This window comes from Trachemys scripta, chromosome 19 (genome assembly GCF_013100865.1).
Source record: "Trachemys scripta elegans isolate TJP31775 chromosome 19, CAS_Tse_1.0, whole genome shotgun sequence".
NCBI classification, from domain to species: domain Eukaryota; kingdom Metazoa; phylum Chordata; order Testudines; family Emydidae; genus Trachemys; species Trachemys scripta.
Window position 1 is genome coordinate 12,815,642 of NC_048316.1, and position 25,411 is coordinate 12,841,052.

General features: G+C 44.6%; 1 protein-coding gene across 2 annotated transcripts in view; it reads right to left on the minus strand.

Annotated features, from left to right (window-relative positions):
* Window positions 1-211: 211 nt before the first annotated feature.
* The window catches only part of DHRS3 (dehydrogenase/reductase 3), a 41,470-nt gene continuing 16,270 nt past the window's right edge, over window positions 212-25,411 (minus strand). For both annotated transcript variants that reach the window (XM_034753045.1, XM_034753046.1), the window contains 5 exons: window positions 7,277-7,420; window positions 5,671-5,790; window positions 4,568-4,806; window positions 3,468-3,593; window positions 212-1,906 (listed from right to left, as the gene is read on the minus strand). In XM_034753045.1, coding sequence (XP_034608936.1) covers window positions 1,822-1,906; window positions 3,468-3,593; window positions 4,568-4,806; window positions 5,671-5,790; window positions 7,277-7,420 — 714 coding nt within the window. In that variant the 3' untranslated portion in view covers window positions 212-1,821. The remainder of the gene's footprint in view (window positions 1,907-3,467; window positions 3,594-4,567; window positions 4,807-5,670; window positions 5,791-7,276; window positions 7,421-25,411) is intronic.

Consider the following 25,411-nt stretch of genomic DNA (forward strand, 5'->3'; position numbering starts at 1 on the left):
TGCGGCCGACGGACTGCCCACCACTGCCGAAGGTTGTGCAATTGGCAAAATCCATTCATTGATGAATCTACGCAGATGTACACCAGCCAAGGAAGACCCTCAGATTTTGAGTATCACCAAATCTCGTTCTTTGCTCTCCATGCTACACAATAGAACAACGAGAGCATCCAAATGCAAAAATCCACTTCCAGCTTTTCCAACGAAATGCCGATCTCCTCTAGAAACAGATGTTTTATTATGTGGATTCTTCCTCTTGTCTCTACATTTTTGCAAGTAACCTCTCAGTCTGTAAGCAAACAACACTTTGCTCCCACCATTTTGAGGACTGCAAAGCACTTGACAAACATTAAGGAACAGAGCCTCACAACAGTGAGATCAGGAAATATTGGTATCCCTGCTTTGCGGATCGAGAAGCTGAAGCACAGAGAGTGAAGTGGCTTGCCCCGGGGTCCCACACGAAATCTGAGGCAGAGTTGCAAACAGAAGGCAGGAATCCTAACTCACACTCCTGTGCTTTAGCCACAAGACTGTCCTTAAAGCACTTGTCTTGAGGCGCTCGCATATCACACCTGTGGCCAATCTTTGCTGCAGTTAAGATTAATTCCTCCCTCGGTTGTGTTCTCTTATGTGTAATACGCTCAGAGCTGCACATTGGATCGGTCATGGGGATGTGTTGCTGCACTACACTGGTTGTTAAAGAAACTGTATTGTACAAAAAAAAAAACCCCAATAATAATAAAAAATGAATGTCTAGTTGGGAATTCTACCTCACGGCTTCCTCCCTTTTTCAGCTCATTTAGGGCTTGAGCCAGCTGTCACATAAGACATTGGAAAGATCCCCATTGATTCCAATGGGTGTTAGATCAGGCCCTTCCCACCTTCACGTTTCATGTCCATGCGTTACATCCCTTCTGCTTTTTGGAACATATTCCATTTACTTCTCCGTGCGGGTTGACCGATGGGATTTCTCGGCGAAAGGACTGCTTGGGTGAATAAGGGTGTGCCGAGGAAGGCCCTAAGGTTAGTCTGTTTCCAAGCCAACACTGGCTAAATGAGTGGAAATCTAGGGATTATTGCTAAAAGGAAATTATATTTCACCCTAAATGAACAAATATAGTCAGAAAGACCATTACTTTCTGTACATGATTTCAGTGGCAAGTGGGACCTTCCACTATTCACTGTTCTGTCTGAGCCTCCCAGTTCAGCAATAAAGACTTGCTATGGCTAGCGTTGTCCTTCCACACGCAGGCTTCTTGAGTGGCCCCTCAACGGACCAGCTGTTTACTCCTTTCCAGAGATGCCGAAGGAATTAGAGGAACAATCGGCTTCAATGGTTGTAAAGTACAGCCACCCAATGCAGTGAGGGGGGAAAAAGTGGGATCCCAATAAACACCCTTAACTAGTAACCCTGCAAAGCCATTTTTAAAATTCTCATTCAATAAGCTGATCTGAAATCAACACTAGTTGCTCTTCCTGTTAGCAGAGTGGGGAGGGATGTGCTGCGCCCTGGTTGGAGCAGCCTAAGGGTACAATTAAATCTTAAAACTATGAGCAGATTTAACAATCAGACTCTAAAGAATTAAACATTGTACAAACATCTCAACATTTTTGTTGTTCCTCCCAAAAGTCCAGTCTAGCCATGCGGTCCTGTGCAAAGGTCATGTTGCTATGGATATGACCTGCAAGAAATTGGTTGCCTGAGAGCAGCACAAGTCACGCGAGTAAGGCAGGCTAAAAGCCAAGACCGTTGATTCACAATCTTGTCAGGATTTTGCTGCTTGTGTTGGCTTCACTTTAGAATGAGTCTAAGTATGGCCAGGTCTATGTTCGCCCTTTAAACGTGTTCATACAGGTGTAGCTTCCAGAAAACTTGTGGATTTCTTCAAGTGCTGACCGAGGGAGAATGCTGCAGAGGAAGCAAAGGGAAAGGAAATAAACACACCGTGCAACCTTTTCATCTCTTCTAATGAGAAGACGTGCAAACACACACACACACACACACACACACACACACACACACACAAGATGGGGTGACTACTGTGGCATGGGGCAGTAATTTTGCAGTCAGAAATACTAAGGGTCCAGTCCTGCAAGTTGCTATGTTTCCAACAACTTCGGTGGGGTCTGAAGTTGATCCGAACCTGGCATGACTGGCCCTAAAGGAGAAAGTGCTACAGAGTCTCCTCCTACTAAGAGAGAGCTTACTAAACAGGACTTGGTAGAACATTGTAACCTGTAAGAAGGCATCATTCCTAGCTTCTGTTTCCCAGAAGCTGGGAATGGGCCACAGAGGATGGATCACTTGATTACCTGTTCTGTTCATTCCCTCTGGTGCAACTGGCATTGGCAGAAGACAAAATACTGGTCTAAATGAACCCTGGTCCTACCCAGTACGGCCATTCTTATGTTCTTATCTACATCTCTTAAATTGCAAGATTCTGTTCAATGTTATAAATCTTGAGAATTTATATTGAGAATCAATCTATATATTTATCCTGAATACCCATCTATCTGTTTAGGTATTTACCTTTTTCATCACATGGTCCTGGTATGAATGAAGTGCTATTTTCCTGTTTTCTATTGCGATGACAAGCTAAGTGCATAATTCATAACAAATAATATATTTGACAGATGCCCATTCTTTTTCTGATTGTAATGTGTCCATGAACTGATCAAGATTTTCTCAGATTTATTTGGTATTCAAAGTTATTTAACATATGTTGAGAATTTTGTTCACTTTTGTTTCCTATCTGAAATCTGGGATGTGTCATTTAGTTGTGATTGGTGACATAAGTCACATGGCATTGTTTCAGTTCTGTGATTGGATGAGCTCTATTTTTAGATGGTTTCTGGTCTCAATGCTCACAGAAAATAAATTTAAAATGTGCTGTCCTCAATTATTTCAGGGAGCCAGACTAGGATTCCCTTTCTGCACACAGTTTCAAGTTCCCTTAAAAAAGTGATCACATAAAAATAATTTTGGTTTACATTTTTATGTTCTCATAGCTTTACAGAAAGAGTGGTCTCTAAATAGAAATGAGAAGTGTATATTTTATACATTTTGTATAGTTCCTGGAGCCTGGAGACGGGCTTACTAAATAAAAATCAAATCGATAAATGAGTTAATAAGTAAGCCATTTCCTGGAAATGGATGGTCAGTACAGATCTCAGGGATCTGTGAGTTTTGAGGGCTGAAACTGCTTCCTCATTGGGGGGGGGGGGGGGCGCATACTCAGATGTAACAAGCTTAAGACAGCTCTACAAACGGAACCTTGCCAAGTTTTCTCCCCATCCTTGATGCCCTCTGGCTTCTGTGGGAGGGGACAATCTGGTCCTAGGTAATTATTGTATTGTGCGACTGCCAAATTGAGATTTGGCTTAGCAGACAGAAAACGAGACTGCCTCCCATCCCTGCCCAAAGGGTAAAATGAGTGGGTCAGGCAGCCACACACAAGTGAAATATTTACCTTTTCAAGATGACAAGTACATGCATTGTCCACGGAAGGAGGAGGAAGGCTTGGTTCAGCTGAACAGCTTCTACTGTTCTCCTGGCCACTGTCTCTGGCTTCAGTGGGGGGAAAAGATTGGGGAACCTGAATGAAGAAATTAAGAAGTAAACTCATTACCTAATTAGTGTGCAGTACAATCCCAGTCTTTGGGCTCTCTGAGCTGCTGCTGGCATTCAACTACCCCACAAAACTGGCAGGGAGGAGCAGAGAGAGGATGAGACCCTGATCCTCTCACTCACTACCCAAACCAGCAAAGCTGGGCTGGCACCAAGGCTGAGGGGAGCATATGCTGCATCCTATAAGAGGCCATAACAGGGGCCACTCCCTCCTCTTCCTCTCTCCTGCCTTTTTCTTGGATTAAATTACTGGCAGTGAAAGACGAAAAACAGATGCTCCCCATGCCTCTTAATACCAGGAACATGGATTTACAGCTGCCAACGGCGACGTCACATTGCACCATTCACCACGGCGGAGGGTGCACAAACCGTGTTAGCGATTCATATCAAGAGATACAGATCCACCACTGGCAAAGGGTTAATTTGGCTAGTCATTAGCCCCTTGAATATGGTTAACGTTCATAGGAACAGGCATGGGTCCAGTGCTCTCCTCACCGCTGTCAGTGGAACTTTTTGCCATTCATTTCAGTGGGGGAGGATTGAGCCCCTCAATAGGAATAAAGAAGGAACTAGGAACTTGTCGTGTGGATTCCCAATTTGTAGGACTATTCGCCCCTTGGAACAACCTCAGACATCAGTTTGGTTGCTCTGCTCTGAACTGGGAGCCAGCTGTGGACATCAAAGTCACTTCTAATTTTCTCTCTAGAAACAACTGCCTGGAAGACACCCTCCCAGAGGAAAGGCAAGTTGAAGTGTACACGTTGGGGGTGTACCAGCAAATCAGAAGAACCAGCCTGATGGTTTCAGGAGGCACAGAGTGACCCCTCTGATCACAGCCAGATCAGACATCAAATTCTCTTTTAAAAAAAATCCAGGCGTTAACGAACATGTTCAGTTGATTAATTTCAGTGAGATGTTTTACCCAGTCTCTCTTGGACTGACCTTATTCTCATGCCCTGAAACATCTCTGTGCTGGTGTGGAATGGCAGGACTGTTGTAGCGTTCACTCCAGGACAGTCCAGCAAGCCCAAGGTCAGGCTCTCCATAAAGGCAAAGGAAGAGGCTTTGGAGGTGCAGTAGTCAATGGCACCAGGGATGGCTGACAAGGCCAAGACAGAGTTCAAGCAAACAATGTGCCCGTTCTGCAGCTCCAGCATGCGTGGCAGGAAGGCCTTGGTGGTCTGTAAAGGAACAGTGAGAGAGAGAGAGAGAGAGAGAGGGAAAAAACTTCATTAAGCAGAGACACAACAGAAATGGTAGCCACTAAGAAAACAAGCCTAGTGATGCAGGGCCCAATTGTGCTTTCAGTTGTGCAGGGGTATGCGGAGTAATTCCATTCAAACTTCATGATTCATGCCCAGCTTCATAGTGAAGGGAGCTTCACTGCTCTGTGAGGGGTTCCAAAAAGCCTCAGTTAACCTGATTTCATGTGAACCAAACCAAACCTGCGCTATCACAAGACTAAGCCGTGCGCAAAATAAAAGGCCATGAAGATCATGCCCTGATCTGCTCAGATGCACATTATTTAGGATAAAGACTTCAACATGGAGAGGAACACCACAAATATATTATTTTTTAACTGATCTAATCAGAAACGGAATGAGTTTAATGCAAGCTCTCTTCCATGAACAATGCAGCCATGCATCTGGTCATGTTTCTCTCATGTTCCAGATGTGCATCAAACTGAGAAACTCTCCTTTTGTGCCCCTGGGATTTCTCAAAGGAAATCAGAGTTTTTCTTGTAAGTCACAGGGTGGGTTTAAAAGAGCATCAGAGACTTTATAATTACTGGAAGCCTTTAATATGATATTTTAGCAGAAGTAACTGAAATCAATTTGAGGGAATCTGTCAAACTCAATTTTTTCCTCAGACTTCTCTCCTCTGGCCTTTGCCTTTCACATTGTTTTTCCTGGCTCGTTTTCATGTCAGGCTGATCTTACCAAGCATTGTTTGGAAAAGTCTAGCAGCAGCCAAGTGTTTACTGGCTGTAATTTGTCACTCTCATTTCCAAGTCTGAATACGCTGGATACAGGAGCTTATCTTACCCAGAACTGTCCCAGGGTATTTATGTGTTGTGATTTGAGTAGAGCATCGTCATCGCTGTCCATCAAGCTCTTGCCATGAACGACAGCAGCATTGTTCACTAGGATGGTGATATCACCCACCTGCAAAAAGAAAAAGGGGGGCAGCTGATTGGTTACAGTGAACATCTCTTTTCACAAGTACAGCGGTCACTTTGGTCCTTCTACTAAAGTGTGAATCCATGGCCTCTTCTGAGGCTACGTCTACACTACCCGCCTGAATCGGCGGGTAGAAATCGATCTCTCGGGGATCAAATTATCGCGTCTCGTCGGGACGCGACAGTCGATCCCCGAATCGACGCTTGTGCTCCACCAGCGGAAGTAGGAGTAAGCGCCGTTGACGGGGGAGGTCGATTTGCTGCCGTCCTCACAGCGGGGTAAGTCAGCTCCGATACATCAAATTTTTGCATATCTTAAATCAACCCCCCCCCCCCTCCCCCGTAGTGAGGACGTAGCCTGAGTTCCTGCCATAAGGGGCGTTGTAATGATTACTGCAATGTACCCCCAGGTAGCTTAAAGTAGCTGAAGCACAGATACTTAATGTTTGCACAAATGAGTTCTCCGTGGTTCTTCTTTCTAGGCAGTTTCCTAGCATGTTGTTTGGCTACTAATGAAATTCTACACAGTTTTAAAACAAAGCCAAAGTGGTGTAAAACATTTATCCCTACAAAGAGATACTCTAAAGAAGAAAGGCAGCTGGACAGATGGCCAGAAGCATGAGAAGGACTAACGACAGATGTATAGTTAAAAGAAGCTCCCTGAAAACCAACAGCCAATTGCCTTTGTTGGGCTATTATTAGGATTCTCTTATTATATTATTATAACTTGCATTTTATAATTCAGGCTCACTCCTATATTATCACCTAGATCAGGGGTTCTCAAACTGGGGGTCGTGACCCTTCCAGGGGTTGCGAGGTTATTACGGGGAGGAGGGGTCGCAAGCTGTCAGCCTCCAATCCAAACCCCTCTTCGCCTCCAACATTTATAATAGTGTTAAATGTAAAAAAGGTTTTTTTAATTGATAAAGGGGGTCGCACTCAAAGGCTTGCTGTGTGAAAGGGGTCACCAATGCTGAAGTTTGAGAACCACTGACCTAGATATTTCAAGCAAAGAGAGGCTGGCTCCGGGATGGGATATTTGCTCTTTCACAGTTATTTAGCTCTGCTCCTTCCATACTCAGCTTCTTGATACAGAGTCAGGATCCAGCATAAAACCTACCAGGACTGATTCTCTGCTGTCTTTACACTTTGTGTAAATATTTCCTCTGTACAAAATTGGTGTCAAATGGACACCCGGTGTGAGTGGGTAGAGAATTCTGATTTGGTAGCACTCCATAACTTCTTTGCCTAGATATAAATGTCAAAGGAAGGTCGCATGGCATTGGAGAATCAGGCCCTTTATTCCCTACCATAAAAGCAAGAAACAGACAGGGCCAGGTCTTTGAGACATAGCCAGAGGCAGAATGTAGAGCTTCCCTTCTTCCTAAGTTGCCAGAGAATGTTTCCTACTTGCCACTGGTTAGGGGATTTTCTAAGCTCTGCCCATCACTGGATCCACCACACAGACCAACCTTTTCCCGGACAGCTTTGGCTTGCTGATAGACTTCCTCTCGATTTCCCACATCGCAAATGAAGTAATGGCACTCTGTTCCCATCATTCTAATCTCCTCTGTGGTTTCCTTAAGGCACTTCTCGGTTCGACCCCACAGGATGATCTGCAGCAAGAAACATTTGCTCAAGTAAAATTGTTCCTGTTTTGAATCTACCGTAATTAAAATCTGTTTCTAACTTGAACAATTCGACATGGATCATTAATTGCATTTGCAGTGCCAGTTCTGTCACATTGTTTCATTTAGGGCCGCGCTGATTTTTAAACGAAAATATTTATGTAACACATGGGTCTAGGGAACTACGGTGGCGGTGGTGGCCAGAGTGAAGTGATTCCATTGTGATGGTGACTGATGCACAACATCCAGGTGAAGGCTTTTTATTTGCAACCTGTGTAACAGCCGACACTGAAAATCTGAACTCTGGGCCGAATGATGGGCCAGTGGCATAAGGCGATCATTAAATAAGCCAGGCACATGGGCAATTAAAACAAACAAACCATCAAAACAAACACAGTTTCTCTGATCGAATCCTAATTTTGTCATGCAGACGTGGGGTGGAACTCAGGAAAGTGGGTTAGGTTTAACCCTAAAAATATTGACCCTATATATACACACTGCATATTATTGCGTGCTACATTGGCACTACACTTTGTTAGAGCTTCTGCTCCCTAGTAATGTAAAATACAGTTTAGTCAACACATGGAAAGTAACAATTTAGAAGGCTGACATTATAAGCTATTATTGCAGGTCAGTGGTTTTCAAACTGGGGTATGTCAGTCTCGTCATACATGAGAAAAATTCGGAAATGGCGGACAATGCATTTTATTTAGTAAGACTTGGCAATCTAATCAGAGATATATTATGACTCTATCTCAGATGGGGGTACGCAGTAGACTACATTATTTAGAAAGAGGTATCCAGCCTACGAAGTTTGAAAACCACTATTCTAGGTGAATTCCCAATGCAAGAGAATGAAGGAGGAGAAGCCAAAACTATACTAAAGAGGAGGAAATTAAGCAAGAAGCTCATTATAAAACAATGTTGTGGTTTTCAGTTAAACCCACAAGAGCAAGGACACTCCCCATTTCGTGAGTTCAGTAGGCTTTTTGTCTAAGTAAGGCCACAGATTCAAGCCCTAAGATTCCTAAACCAACTTTGTCTCAGACTTGCTGTCCAGGGAACATTGCAGCACCTATGACATACGCTCAGAATAATGGGTCAGCGTCTGCAAGGGGGCTGTGGGAACTCTAAACACACATCAACAAGGACATTTGAAGTCAGAAACCGCAATTGTTACCTTGCTTTGTTTTGCAGACAATACATGCAAGCTCTCATTCAGCATTTATTTAACAAGCTGAGAACACCACTCAGGATAGAAAGCTTCTTGTAACAAGAATTAGAACAATTCTTAATGGCCACCTGAACAAGAAATTCAGCTTGTCCAGCACAGAATTGGTTTATAATGAAGACGTAAGTGGAGCCACCATGTTCTACATTTTAGTGGCCCACAGAAGGTAGAGATGGAAAGGTCCTCAAGGTTCATCTTCTTCCAGCTAGAATGTACTCTACAACACGTTTTCTTGTGACTCACACAGTCTAGTTTTAAAATGTCTTGAGTGAACAATGAAGCTTTCACCACTTCCCGTGGTGCATTACGTCCACGGTCTAATAGATTTAACTGACAAGCAGATTTCCCCCCGCCCCCGAAACACACCATCAATTTCCCCTTTCTGTAAAGCCCTTAAGAAGTATTTCTGCTTCCCCAAATTCTAAGACTCTTGCCCATGAACCAATCCACCTCCTCTGCTCTCTAACAGTTACAAAAAAACTTCCTAGCCTCCATATCCAGGGCCGTCCCTAGGAGGGTGCAGGGCCCGGGACAAATCAGCCCCCGCCGGCTTTGAGGCCCTGCTCTGCATCGGTGACTGGGCTGGCGGGATGAATCCGGCCTGGTGCTAGGCTGCCTGCTGCTGCTGGCAGTTGCCAGCGCCCACCGCGGGGCTACCATTGGCCATAGCGCCACGGCGGAGGGGGCAAGGGACTCGCTGCACCAAAACGTGGACGGCTGAGCCGGGCGTGGGGTGGCTCGGGGCAGCAGCCGGGACCCCGGGCACAATGGTTTGGCAGCCCGGACCCCAGGGGTGCTGCAGCATCCCGTGCACCCCTAGTTCCCGCACCTATGTCTTCTGGGACCAATGGCACCAGCCCCCAGGGCCCCCCCAAAGTGTGGGGCCCGGAGCAGTCGCCCTAATTCGCCCTACCCAAGGGACGCTCTGTCCATATCATCACGAGCCCTCAGAAACATATCATTTTACAAAAGTGAAATTACAGGACAGCGTGTATCCCTACAGACTTTAATTGCACTGACCTCCCCAGGAGCCAGTAGGCAAAGCAGGAAAAAGAAGAGAAAAATCTGTAGGTTGCTTATGCTCACAAGTACAGTTCTCACCACACAGAAATCCCCACAGAAGAAACATTCTTAATTCAAATTATTATTCAGGATTAAGGGATCAACACAGCTAAAACAACATGGCATAACCAGGATTAAACCATAGCAGAGAAAAGAAATTCTCAGGGCCAAATGCTCCTCCTAAGCGGGTTATTCTGCATAGGCGATTGGAAAATTGGGCTCATGACAGGAAAGGCTTTTAGCCTTCATGATGGTGTCATTTCAGAGCAATTTGCTAATACTGGTAGAAAAATCTTCTGAAATAAAGACCTTACGTGACTGTGTGACTCAAGCTTTCGGACACTGCACTTAGTGTGAACTGATTGGTATATTGTATTTTTTAAAAAAAGGATTAAAGAAGTAGTACATTTCATCTTTATACTGTTAGCGATCTTTGCCTTTTGGGTAACCGAGTGCTGAAAGACAAAAAGGTCCAGAGACTGAATTACATAACTGCCCGTAACGCAACCCCCAGAGTCAACCAGATAACAGCACAAGACGACAGGGCAGTAAGCATTCCCTGACCACAATAAAGCTCTTGAGGAAAGTTTCCTCGCTAGACAAGATGAGCCACTTCATTATCAGCACAGGGCTTGATTCTTATTTACACTGCTGCGGCAGCACAAAGGACACTTGAAGTGCAGTGGAACATGGATAAAAATGGAGTGTACAGCCAACTTCCTTAACGGGTTAAATTTAAAACAAATGCTGTTCTTTAAACCACTGGAGTCTTTCTGTAGCTCTGTTTAGACACACACCCAGAAACGCATGTACATCTAGAGATGTAAAGGAGCTTCTGAAAAGACCATTGGCTTCACAATCAAACAAAGAGCTGGTTCGAAGGCAGCTCAAGCACCGAGTCTGCCTGTCTCTCTCTTTCACACCCTTTTCATTTTCATTTCTTTCTCTTTTTCATTTGTTCCAAAGGCGTAACCAGAAGATGCAAAAATGCAAATCTCTCTAGTTAACCCTCTTTCGAAGCTGCTCTGAGAAGAAACATACAGACGGTCTTGCTGTGATATGCAATGATAAAGCTAAGTGGGCAGACACTCACATTTCACTGGGGTTGTCTCAGGACAACACTCGGGAGGAAAGAAGAGAAGCAGAACTTCAGTACTATGCCCGGGGGATAGGATGCATCCTTTTAGAGCAAGCGACATTGGGCCAGAGTCATTTTGCTGGAAACCTGGGCTCACAGAGGAGGTTGTGGGCAAGGAGAAATAGGTCTGCAACTTTAAAATTCTTCAAGAAAATATCCACTACGGCCAAAAGTCTGAACAAATAAATGGCAGCGTGTAGAATACTCTCCTAGCCAGCCCAGCAGCCCCCTGCTTAAAAGCCACCCTTTTAAAAGCTAGCTTTGACAAACCTGCGCTTGCAGGTCTCTATGCTTCACCCTATCCCATAATCCCCACCGCCTCCACCAAACTTGCAAAACTGAAGTTAACCTGTGTTCAGGGTCATCTTGTATTCATAGCTTGCCTGGGCGTCACTTCCAATGTCGGCTCTGTAGACGCGAAGAGAAAGTCAGAAGGTGTGAAATTTCACAAGATTTTAAGTGACTGTGGAAGATGTATTTTTAAAAGGGTGGAGGAGGAAGAACAGTGTGACCACAGAGGGAGTGATGAAATATAAAAGGGATAATATAAAATTCTCTGGGCAGCTCTCACTTATGTATAAAGAGGGAAACAAAATACAACACTGGTGGCTGCTTATGAAGGCATCAGGCAAAAATCTATGGCACTATGCATTTACAGTCATGGGGAGGTTAGCCTGTTGTTTGCATGGGGACTGCCAGGTTCATGCCCATCGATGCAACTGGTGAAAAAATACGGTAAATCAACAAACAAGGTGGAGAGAGTGAGCCAGCCAGATAGGGGGAACCAGACAAGGCAAGAAAATGACCTATCCTCCCCAGCTGTCTGGGCTATCACACGACCGATAGATAACAGGAAACAGATTTCTCTCTCCATTTCCATTCTGCTTGTCAGCATTGCCATCTGTATGAGTCAAATGGGGACAAACTTACACATAATGATGTCAGGAAATACCTTGTGAAGAACTGTACGAGCAGGGGACGAGTGTGCCATCGCATTGTGATGCACGTGTGGGAGATGGTAACATTTTGTAAGAGAGTTCAGTCAGCTTTATCTTATTGCAAAGAGCATGTACACCTCTACCTTGATATAACGCGACCCGATATAACACGAATTCAGATATAACGCGGTAAAGCAGTGCTCCGGGGGGACGGAGCTGCGCATTCCGGTGGATCAAAGCAAGTTCAATATAATGCGGTTTCACCTATAATGCGGTAAGATTTTTTGGCTCCAGAGGACAGCATTATATCGAGGTAGAGGTGTATGTAGCTTTTTAATACCCTAAACTTGAAAGGTGTCTGGCTCTGGAGTTCAGGGAATGGCCCATTTTAAAGATAGGAGCCATTTGCAAAATGCAGAGGGGGGATTTGGACTTTGAATGCTCCGAAGTTCTGAGGGTTTTGGAGCTGGGATTCCAGTTTGGGTGCCAGTATTAAACTTTAAGCCTTTTGTCCCAAACTGGTTACTACGTTGGCAGCTAAAAGCTAGAGAGAGGAAACCTCGCGGTGCCAGGAATTCCTGCCTTAGAAAGAGAGACGTAGTGGTGAAGGAGACAGAGAGACACTGTTCCTTATTACATGGCATGTCAGGATGTTGCATAGCCATCCATTCATGGGTTTGGAGGTGGAGAGGGGAGGGAAGGAAAATTTAATCTCTCTCATGAAGAAGTTATTGGACAGATGGTTTCCCACCCTGGAAAGAATCCAGCCACCGTGTCTTCTCTCCCCGCCCCCTCCCTACAGCACAAGACACGCTCTCCTTTCAAAAAGTTACTGACCAGAAAATTGTTGAGGGCAGCGGCCCAGTGAGGCGGTTAATCCCCGCTGTGGCAGGGCTGCTCACAGAGGCTTCCTGCCCTGTGGTTACCTCTGGGTGACCCCAGTGGTTGGCAGTCAGGGGGGCAGGTGGAATGTGAAAGCAATCGCTTCGACTACCAGCTGGCGGTGGTGGAAGGATTCTTCCTGCTAGCGGACACATGAAATATGGGGAGATTTATGATGGCACAGGAACTTTAAAAGTAGCTAATGGCTGCGACCTCTCAGATCACTGCACATTTCCCCAGGATTGATGCTCAGGTTTGGTTTGCAAAACAAGCCCGATCACTTTATCTTCCCCTCTCTGGCAAATCACTGAGCTCCTTATCTGGCCTTAGGAGAATCATTCTAGCCAGAGCGCCAGGCTCAGCAGACAGCGCTGGACTCTTAGGAATCTTTAACTCTGAACTTTAGGGTGCTAACGAGACATGCCCCCAGGGTGCAAGAAGGCTCTAGCTGCCATTATTCTAAGGCAAGAATGTCCCATAGAGACCTTGCTGGCTATTTGCCAGGAGTTTAACGCCCCCCAGGCTTAAATCCTAATCTTCCCCCATCAAACACGTCAATGGGAGTTATGCTGTTGGCTTCCCTAGCATGAGGGATTTGTATAAACTGGTGCAGATTATCAGCTGCCACCATCCTGAACACAGATAGGAGACCCATGGAGGCCCCAGCCCGTCTTGCATCTCTATATCAAAGAGAAAGGCAGCTGGAGATTGGTGTAACACACTGCAGAACAACGTGAGCTACATTTGGTCCATCAGGAGTGGGGCGGACCCTTTGGCCAGTGATGTCATAAAGGTGTCCTATGGCTTATTCACAGCTTTCAGGTGCCTTCCAGGGAGATGTCACATAGCCGAAATCAGAGCAAGAATAGCATGAGATTTTACAGGAGTGAAGAAGAAAGCCTGAAAAAGGTGTATTTTAAAAAGAAGTAGAGAGACAGCCTGAGAAAGAGAAATTTCTGCAGGGGAGATCTATAACCCCAGACCTTTAGATAGCGATGACAGGGTTTTTACAGTCACAGGAGAGCATTGGCAAAGCTATTTAATCTACGGCCCAGATGCATTGCTGGCACAAATTGGGACAACACCAGAGAACGGTCACCCTTTTATTATGTCATCGGTGATGAATTTGGCCCTAATAGTTAGGGAAGCTACCAGTTCACTAAATAAGGGCAGGAAAAGAGTCTATAGCTGAAATAGTTTTGAGAGAGAACGTCTCCCACTCCATGCTACTCACTTTATATTAGTCAGGGCGTGTTTTAATAGATCAGAGCAACTCAATTCTCTGCAGTGGTTAACAGATACAGAGTTCCATCCCGAAAGTGGGTAGCGGTTCAGGATGGATGAAGCAATCTTGTTCGTAGATCAGTTTGAAGACACTCTGGGAATAAAGGTGTTTCTATAACCATATCAGAGTCCTTCCAACCTTGATCTCATTACTGCTATCATCACAAATAAAAAAAATCACAGCCTCTCCTAGCCACAGATTACTAGAGATATTCTGGGGGGGTAGGGTAACACATTTTGGCCCCTCTCAACCTCCTTCCTCTGTCAGAGAAACAAAAGTCGCTCTGTTTGAGCTGGCATTTCCAATTGCCCAGGCTGTTACTTATGTTTAAACAGAGAGCCTTTGTGTTCCCAGTACTGAAAGCTGCTGCGTGGTTTTAGGAAGGACAAAGTGCAGATAATCCAGAGAAGTATTTCAGCTTTATCCCAGTATTTCTGCAGAGCCCTGGCACTCACCCCTCAGAATTAGCCTCCCAAAGACACACATTTCAGTATATCCTGGGAGAGTTTTTGACATCCTGGACTCAGGGTGCCGCAGGCCCCCACGGCCTGAAAAACATTAACGTATTTTGGTTTTGATGTTGTATGGAGTTTCTCCCCCACCCCTTCCACTCCCTTGCCCTCTGGGTAAATGCAGACAAGTTAGTTCAGGAGTCCTTCACAGGAGAGGCATGCTAAAGACCTGATTACAGGCAGAGGGGGAGGTGTGGCTGTTCAGAGTGAAAAGTCAGCCTTTGCTTTAAAAAGAAAAAAGAACCTTTTGATGCCTGGAGTAGATCAAAATACTCAGCCCAGCCCCATGGTGAAATCTGTATCAACTGTAAGCATAGGTGCTGGAACTAGGGGTGCTGGGGGTGTGGTAGCACCCCTGGTTTGAAGTGGTTTCCATCATTTACAGGGTTTACCGTTTTGTTTAACGGCTCTCAGCAGCACGCAGAGCAATGGCAAAATTCTGCCAGTTCCTATATTGGAAAGCAATCAAAAGTGCAGGGGGTGGGGAGGAAAGGGACAAATATGGGTATAGGGGGACTGAGAGGGGTAAGAGGGTAGCCCTGAGGTTAGCCATTTCACACACAGGCTTTTGTAGACGAGGATTTAAAGGTCGGACGTTGGTTCGCATTAGCTAGCTCGACCTAACATACTCACTTCAGTCAGGCCAAGGGACATCATATATTAGAACATGCTACGTCGGTCATGTTAAAGCCCAGGGGCCCTAAGTGTTGTTGAATTTAAATACACCTCTACCCCGATATAATGTGACCCGATATAACACAAATTCGGATAGAATGCGGTAAAACAGCGCTCCATGGGGGTGGGGCTGCGTGCTCCAGCGGATCAAAGCAAGTTCGATATAACGTGGTTTCACCTATAACGCAGTAAGATTTTTTGGCTCCCGAGGACAGCGTTATATCGGGGTAGAGGTGTATCACAAAGAGGTCTGCTACATTCTACTAGGAACACCTCTGTGAAGGGCAATGAGGACACCCTGCCGTTAAAGGGCCTGACTCTGCTCTCACATAGACATATTTTGACACTGGGCTAACTCAATGGACATCAGTGGAGTTCTGGATTTACACTGGTCAGAGTGAGCAGCGTCAAGTCCAAAGTCTTGAGTGGAAGGCTAAATTGAGGAAGAAAAACAAACGTTAGAGACAGAGTTCTGGAAGAGAATATATAAGAAATGAAACATGGGTTTGGAGTTATAGAAGGGTGCAATGCTTACGCCTGGGTATTTCAAAGGAGACTAAGGTGTTAAACTCCTATTGAATTTCAACAGAATGTGGGTGCCCTAGCGTTTAGGTTCCTTTGATAATCACAGCCCCTAATGCTTTATGACATACAAGGGGTAAATTGAGCCATATCTGCAAAGCTAAAATACAGATTTATTGTTTGAGGGGTGTGGGGGCAAACAAACAGAATTAGCACAAATGTTTTACACAAAGCGCGGAGGCTAGTCCACCATGCCCCAGTTCCCTGACTGCCACAGAGCAAGGCATTGTTGCCATGTCAGGTGGGAACATTTGCTGAGCTATGAAGAATAAAGGTCAATAAAGACTATGAAAGGCGTCCATGGGATTGCCATAAAATGAGAGGCCTCCTGTACTCACAAGGCCAGGAGGTGCTTTCATTTACAATGGAGTAACTACTGAGGTGAGCAGAGATATGTTGGATTTATACTGGAGAAAAGGATCTGATCTCACTCCCATTGAGGTTAATGGTTGTTTTGCCGTTGACGTCAGTTGGAGCACAGCTGGGCCCTCTGTGACATCAGAACCTAGCGTTCAGTTTTAGCTATTGAGCTCATGGACAATTGAGTAGGAGAGCAGTCCATGGTATCTTCACAAAACGCTGAGTTAATGTTGCTCCAGGACTCTGATTGTTACTCTGAGGTTCCTCCTCTCTGAAGTCCTTGCTTTTGCCCTTTCCCAGTTTCCTCTCCTTCCAAACAGGAAAGAACAAAATAAAACAAAAACCTTCTGTTCCCTGCCCTCGCCATCTCCGAAGGCTCTGGCTGCAGCCAGGTGCACTCCTGCAGCACAGTTGCAATCCATCACCGAGCCCAGCCAAAGTCATCTTCTTTCCTTCCTCCATCGCAAATGTTTCTTTCCTCCAGCTGGTGTATGAACATCAAACATATTTGAAGTTTCCATCCTCTCCGAAGAAGTCTTTCACATCTGGAGGCCAGGGGGTCAGATCCTCAGCTGGAGTAAACTGGCATTTCTCCATTGACTTCAGGGGAGCGCTGGTGATTTACACCACCTACGGACCTGACCCCAAAAGTTTAAATATAAAGGTTCTTTTAGACCAGGGGTTCTCAAACTGGGGGTCAGGACCCCTCAGGGGGTCACATGGTTATTACATGGGGGGGGGGTCACGAGCCGTCAGCCTCCACCCCAAAGCCCACATTGCCTCCAGCATTTATAATAGTGTTAAATATATAAAAGAGTGTTTTTAATGTATAAGGGGGTCTCACTCAGAGGCTTGGTATCTGAAAGGGGTCACAGTACAAAAGTCTGAGAACCCCTGTTTTAGACAGCAAGCTGCATAGCAGGGACTGTCCTTAGTGTCTGACCTTGTTAAGCAGCAAACACACTGTCAGCACTTAGCAAATAATGGGGTCCACATCCTATTGTAATAGGGCCCCTTGTGCTGCTCCATTGGTACAGAGCGGACACGGCCAGTTGGGGAATTCAACCAGGATGCAGGAAATCCCTGGTTGGTGTGGAGTTGGTCACTGGCTCTCCACCATCCCCCGTAACAGGCAACGTGGCCACGAAGAAAAAGCCAGAGCATTTTTGGGTTGCTAACCTGACCTTTGAGGCCGCTCTAGCTTATCAGGGGGTAGTGCCACCAAAATGGCCTAAAGCATCTCCAGGTCCTGTGTTCAGTGCAGCCTGGCCAAACCTGAGAATCAGCCCCAGTAGTTCTCAGTCATGTAAATGAAATAAACAAGGTTTGCTCAGTTTTGTTCCTCCAAGTGAATCTCTGGCTTTTCTATTGTAAATGTTGACTTCCCAAAACCCAAAGGATTGTGTTAAAAATCACTGGTGGGCATTGTTATGTTATTCATTTAAATGCAAACCAGATTCCAGGTGTCAAATGTACCCCTCTTTTTCCCACAGGGAAGGAAAGGGGATTGGGAGAAGCAACTGAAAACCAGGAGTAATATGCAGACACCTGCTCCCAATAAAGCTGGACCAATGGAGGCCTTCTTCGCTATATGGGAAAGAACACTTTGATTTTCTGTCTGCATACAGGAATTTAAGATCATTTCCCTCCACTTTGTGAGAACAGAGGGCATTTGTTCACCTATTGGGGGGTGTGAGGACAGGTGGCCCCATGCTGATTTCTCTTCAGTGGTTTTTCCAGTCCCTTTTGTCTGTAACATAAACGGCAACTGCAGCTTGCCTGGGGAGCAACACTTCTCAGCTCTGTTGTATAGAACAGTGGAGGAAGAGGAAGGGTGGGTTGTTTGCAAGAAGAGGTCACGCAGGAGTCAGCCTTTACAATCCTATTAACGCTGGGACAGGGTCAACTGGAGTGCACCGTGCCAACAAAAGCAACAAGTGGCCACAAACTGCCACACTGCAAAGGTTCATGGAGGCATTTATGGGGGCGGGGGGGGGGGGGGGAGAAATGACAGCTTTTTAACAGTCAGTTTCTGCCACACAATGTGCTAGAACTTGCCTCTGCTCTGGGAAATTAAAGCACCCAAAGCAACATCCCGTCAGAAAAGTCTCTGCCTGCAACTAGTCAAAAGCAAAGGGGAGGGGCACCTTTGTGGGGATTTGTTTTAAAAAATGTATTTATTTGTAGAACCGCTTTGAAAACGTCTAATGACAGAAATACAATGCGCCATCTCGGAAAAATAATTGCTGTGTCCTGTCCAATTTTTTTCTTTACTGTTAATATTTGCTTAACAAACCTGGCATGTCTAATATGCGCAATCAGAGATTTCACTCAATTTAATAAAATCGCTTGAAGTGACATGTCATGGGTCATGTAAAGATGCTCACTCTGTACATTTGTAACACCCTGGTAAATAGACATGCCTGATGATTATATTACTGTCTAATGTTCCTTTCAACCAAAGCTCACTGTTGTAATGGTTATTGTATTGTCTCTGATATTTAAACCAGTTAAAACTTCCTACATACATAGTTTAAAAAAATAATCAAACTGCTACACTGCAGCCCTCTCCATCCACTCTGCAAGACAGGCCACTAGCCAGAGGTGAAAGTAAGCCGGTACAGGCCGGTACGCTGTGCTGGACCTGAGTAGCTTCCCCAGGCTGGCGATTTAAAGGGCCCAGGGCTCCCTGCAGTGGCCAGAGCCCCGGGCCCTTTAAATTGCTGCCGGAGCCCTGCCGCCGCTACCCTGGGGCTCCTGGCCCTTTAAATCTTGATTTAAAGGCCCCGCTTCTTCTGGTCGAGGCCACGCCTCTTCCCGTTGAGGCCCCGCCCCTGCCCCGGATTCCCACGTACCGGTAAGTCCTTTAACTTACTTTCACCCCTGCCACTAGCCCACATAACCCACATTCATATAAAAATTTCTGCAGAGAGCTCAGGACATTGTGTGGAGATAAAACCCACAGGTGCAGAAAGCACTACTGGAGCAGACTGGGATCAGGGAAAAGCCAATGAACAAAAAGCTGCAAAGAGCGTCAAACGTTATTGGGTCTGATCTGATCCAGCATCAATATACTGAGCAGTGCCCTTTTGCACACTTTCTTCTGAATTCAGCATTATTCATTATGATGATGACTGTGACTGCTCAGACCTCCCAGGGTAATAGGATCCCACAGAACATAACGCGTCGCAGGTTAAAGCCCGGGTACAACAGGCTTAGGCATTAGCTGCAACAACAACAAAAAGTGACACTGACATTAAGGGTTAGACCATTTATTTTCATAAAGCAAGAAAAGGCAGAGTTCAGGCTGCCCATTTATTCTGTAAGAGCGCCAATTGTTAGGGTGAAGGGAAATGTGAAATTCAAAGGTTAGTCATGACTGGTCATGTAAGTCACCTGACTAGATGAGCATAACTCTTAAAATCAGATTTCTGGTGTGACTGCTAATGGAAAGGGAATGAGCATTTGAACATGCAAGCTATAAAACTGGTGCAGCGAAAACAAACAATGTCTGTGGAAAGAATAAAAAAAGGGGGTGGCACAAACACAACTGGAGGGATTTGTTTAGGAATTTGCATGGACATTTGTGTAACATTTTCCCCTGGTATTCACCCAACTCTGTTACTGATTTTGGGCTTGATCCTACAGAGGATCTAAGTGCTCTCGCCGTCTACTGAAGTTACACTTGAGGGATGAGTTGAGGACGCTTAGCTGAGTTGAGGACCTCCCTAGATTGGACCCTTTAATTCAAGCTGTGATGCTTTCCACCCAACCTTTAGGTTGACTGCGATATACAGACCAAAAAAGGATGTACCGTTTCATTTAGAATTTTCTTAATTTTAAATTAAAATGTTATTGATATTTTAACAGTGTTCTATTTGTTTTTGTGTGGACAATATGGAGAAATCGGGGAAGAGTTTTATAAGAAGAACTGTACACCAACCAGGTAATATAGTAAAAAAGGCAGATGAATTAATCCTCGGATACTAGGATGTGTCTAAACTTTGACAGGGATCTATGAATGCTGTTCTGTGAACTGGAGCTGAGATTTGCACAGCCTTGTTGCCAGGTACTGCCAAGATGCAGCCTTCTGGCTTCATTGCAATCCAGGGGATTTTGCATTTTATTGCACTGTCACAATGGAAGACTCCAAAGAAGGGTGACAAAACGATAAATGGATTAGAGGCTCTGACCTATGAGGAGAGCCGAAAGGAATTTATACAGCTCAGAGGCAAGACAAGGTGGGATATGATAACCATCTTTAAATACATGAGAGGGAATGAACAAGGAAAAAAAGGAGAAGATTTCAGGTCTCAAAGGAAAGTATAACTAGGAGTAGTGGCCTGAACAGATTTCTAACACGGCGATCAGTTATTCATTATTGTTTACTTGCATTCTGCTAGGGTCCACAATGTGTAGGCACCGTCCACACGCACAGGAGGAGAGTCCTTTCTCAAAGAGACTATTTCCCCATGAGGCTTTTGAGGGAACACTGAGTAATTTTAAAGTAGACTTTTTTTTGGGGGGGGGGGGGGAAGAGAATCAAAGAGTAAAGCCAAATTATGCCCTGATTTATACCTTATGCAACCACATGGGGCCAAACTCTCACTGACTCTAGATTTGCACTGGTGTCACTCCAGATATACTGGGAGATGCTCTGATTTCACACTAGTGTAGCTGGGACCAGAATTTAATCCATTGACTTTAGTGGGGTGCGTTGTAATAATTGTGATCTAGCAGGCCTATCGCAACTGTGAGCTCAATTACTGAAAAGTGGGTGTAAATTCATAATGTTATATCATCTACAGCAATAAATGGTGATAGAAAAACATACAAAAGGGAGACAGAAAGACTGGATTAGTTCAAACAGAGTGGTCTACCAATACCACCCAAGGACCCTGATGAAATCATCACTGGCAAAGAACAAGAGATTGCAAGTGGAAATTAATGGACCAAAACGGATGTGGTGGAAAGTAGGCCTAATTGTTGGACAAACTAATGTTCTTTTCGCTCCCCTTTTATGCGTTTGTTTTGTTCGGTCTTCAAGGAAGCAGAATCAAACTTTAGCAACAGCTCCAGCCCACACAACTAACTTCTCTTTTTCCCCAAAATGGGCAGTTATTGTCTTGGTAAAGATTGTCAAACAGGCGGGTTTCCTAGCAAAAATCTCTCGACAGCTAAAGTGAAAGGGAATAAGGGATATTGTTAAAATAAAAACCCGCTTTAAGACTTTACATTTGAAATGCTTTAACTCTTTTTCTGTATCATTAACAAAGGATTATAAAGATTCTTAATGGTAGTTGGGGCCTTGGGACGAAGCAGGCTGATCTCTCAGTACCTGAAACCCCAAACCACGTTTAACTGTTTAGTTTTGTACAGTGACAAAATCATGTTGATGCCTTTGATTCTCTGGGCTCACTTATTCCCTTGCAATTAACACAACAGGTGAAAGGGGTAGAAACCAGAGTATTACATGGGGCTGGACTGCTCTCTGCCATAGCAAAGCACACAGGAGAGGTTAAGAGGGAAGGAATAGTCCATAAGGATCCCGTGGTGGAGTTAAGTTGTGATCTGTTTGTTGGAAGGGGCGGGGGTGATTTGCTCTCCCGCTGCAGAATAGGCAGTGGAAGCGCATTCACAACCGCTGCAGATCCTTCAAGATAAATGCAGATAAATTGGCCTAAATCCGTGAACTAAGAACACAAAATCTTATTTTAAACTTTGTTAACTGCATCTACTCTGATCTTAACCACTAGAAGATCTCTGTTACGCCAGACTAAATCCAGAGTAAATCGGTTGTCTTCAGTGACGTTTACACTGCATAGCTGGCATGTGGCTCTGACACCTGAGGTTTTAATGGCAATATGAAGTACTGCTCTTGAAATATGACATTCCGAATGCTAGGAATTTTCTGACTCTTGTTTTTCCTTTGAACTCCTAATCAGGAACAGAGACTTAAATTCCCTTTAGTGTTAAGACACTTCCTTACTACGCTTCTGGTTCTGCAAAAAATTGCTGGGGTTGAAAAAAAAAAAGAAAAAGATGCTGATGGTGGTCAAAGCCCATCATCAGTACAGCACTTCCTCTGTGTGAGTGGTAAACAAGTGTAATGATGTCATTAAGAGCTGGCTGACCTGCTGATGAACCCTGGGCTGTACATGAGATGCAAGGTGCCAACTCGCTCCCCCCCCACCCCCCAACTCACGCACACAGAGCCAAAGGTGTCAAACACCAATCTGCAACTGTTACATATCAACCCTGAAGAGCCCCTTTGATAATCAGCCCCTTTGCTTCTAAGGAGGCAAACTTCCTCTCCCCATAAACCACACAGTCAAGCAAACACAGGATAATCGCTGATGTGTTTGGATTAAAATAAAAGGGCAAGGAAAGAGGGTTGTGCAATTTTGCACAGACATCACATCCTGCAACCTAAAACTGAGCAACCTGATTCAGAGATTGCTGGGAGACCCAGTTTCACAAGGTTCTTGGAAATGCTCTTGCTTCAATGTGGCAGGAGCTTATACTCCTGAGGCCTAGGGAAATAAATATTTATACCAAGAGAGCTGCAGTGAAATATTTAATGTTTCTTTGCCTTGTCGTGGGGCGGGGGGCGGGGGAGGGGGCTCCTTTCAACATTTCATTTGGAAGCACGAATTCTTCCTTTCAGGCAACAACCTGGAGTTTTGTTCCCTCCGTTAAATGATTTTTTGCCGGGAGCAGGGAAGTTAGTGAGTTCGTATTCAACACGGTTCCAAGTTGTTAAAACTGGCTCTCAGCATTTCCCGGTCCCTCCCCAAAGTTTAAGAGAGCCAAATCTCACTCAGTGAATATTCTAATCACAGGGGTTGGTGTCTCTGTTTACTATTAGCAAGGAGGTTAAAAATCACAGATCCAAGAAAAACACGAATTTAATCTTCAAACTGGAAAGGTCGAACGGTCTGTTTTTTGTTATTGAGCTTTAGTGACAAAACTGCCCATTCCCTATAAGAGGAGGGAAAAGTGAATAGTGCAGCCTCTTCATGCTCAATGTTGCCAAATCTCATGGTTTTATCTGGTGTGGTAATGTTTCAGAAAAGCAGGCATGAGCAGACTCGGAGAACTGGTAGGTAAGGTCTCATTGGAAGAAAAATCTAGGGGAAAACGGAGTTCAGGAGAGCTGACAGTTTCTCCGGGACTCAATATTAAAGGCACAACTGCAAACTATCCTGATGAGAAGGAAAGATAGGATGAATAGGTAAGAGGCCAATATGGCTCCATCAGGAGCTGTTTAAGGACCTGAAAACTACAAAAAATGGAAATATAGACAAATTGCGAAGGAAGAACACAGAAGACTAGTACACGCATATAGGGACAAAAATTAGGAAGTCTAAGGGCTTGTCTTCATTAATGGGGGTAAATTGAGCTAAATCACACTACTCCAGCTACGAGAATAACGTAGCTGGAGTCAACGTAGCTTAGGTCGACTTACTGCAGTGTCTTCACTATGCTGCATCAACGGGAGATGCTCTCCGGTTGACTTTCCTTACTCTTCTCGGAGAGCTGGAGTACTGGGGTGGACCGGAGAGCGCTCTGCCATCAGGCTTAGGTATTTAATGCCTATTTCACGTCAGTCTTGTTTAAAAAGGTTAATGTGACCAGATACTCAACACAATTAATATTAACGACAAGGGGGAAGCAACACAAGCCAAAACAGGAAAGAACAGTTTAAATGAATATTTAGCTAAGTTATGTGTATTTAAATCAGCAGGGCCTGAGGAAATTGATTCTAGGGTACTTACGGAACTAGCTGAAGTAATCTCAGAACTGTTAGCAATTATCTTTGAGAACTCATGGGGGACAGGTGAGGTCCCAGAGGCGTGGAGGAGAAGGGTAAACATAGTACCTATTTTAAAAAAGAGGAACAGAGAGAACCCAGGGATGTATGGACTAGTCAGCCTAATATTGATACCCGGAAAGATACTGGAACAAATGATTAAACAATCAGTTTGTAAGCACTTAGAGAGGATACTAGATTATAAGGAACAGTCAGCATGGATTTGAACAAATCATACCAAACCAACCTAATTTCCTTCTTTGACAGGAATTCTGGCCTAAGAAGCAGTAGAAATGATTTATCTTGATTTTGCTAAGGCTTCTGACACAGTCCCACATGACATTCTCATAAGCAAGTTAGGGAAATGTGGCCTAGATGACATTACTACAAGATGCGTGCACAACTTGTTGAAAGACTACTCAAAAGAGTCGTTATCAGTGGTTTGCTGTCAAACTGAGAAGGCCTTTATAGGGGTCAGTCCTGGGTCTGGTAATATTCAATATTTTCATGAAAGACTTGGATAATGGAGTGGAGGGTATGCTTATAAAATATGCAAATGACACCAAGCTTAGAGGGGTTGCAAGCACTTAGGAGGACAGGATTAGAATTCAAAATGACCTCAACAAATTAGAGCGACGCTCCGAAATCAACAGGATAAATTCAAGAGAGACAAGTACAAAGTACGTCAGTTAAGGAAAAAATATCAAATGCACATCTATAAAATGGGGAATAACTGGCTAAATGGTAGTATTGCTGAAAAAGATCTGGGGGTTCTAGTGGACCACCAATTGAATATGAATCAATAATGTGATGCAGTTGTGAAAAAGATTAATATCATTCTCGGTTGTATTAACAGGAGTGTTGTATGCAAGATATGGGAGGTCATTGTCCCCTTCTGTTTACAATGGTGAGGCCCCAGCTAGAGTACTGGGTCCAGTTCTGGGCTCCGCACTTTAGGAAAGACTGGAGAAATTAGAAAGGGGCCAGAGGAGAGCAACAAAAATGACAAGAGGTTTAGAAAACCTGGCCTCTGAGGAACAGTTAAACAAAACTGGGCATTTTCAGTCTTGAGAAAAGAAGACAGAGGGAATATGTGAAGGGCTGTTATAAGGAGGATGGTGATCAATTGTTCTCTAGGTCCACTGAAGGTAGGACAAGAAGTCATGGGCTTAATTTACAGCATGGGAAATTTAGAAAAACTTTCTAACTGTAAGGATAGTTAAGCACTGAAATAGGCTTCCAAGGGAGATTGTGGAATCCTCATCATTGAAGATCTTTAAGAACACGTTGGACAAACACCTCTTAGAGATGGTCTAGGTGTGTTTGGTCCTGGCCAAGTGCAGGGGGCTGGATGTGATGACTTTTCCAGGTCCCTTCCTGCCCTGCCCTTCTATGATTTGGTGTTTTCTTAAAGTCCCAGCTCCTGGAATCAAATGATGACCTGAGAATCTTGTCTTTCATTTAAAAGTATGTTTCCAGCCCTCATGGCTGCGAAGAAAAC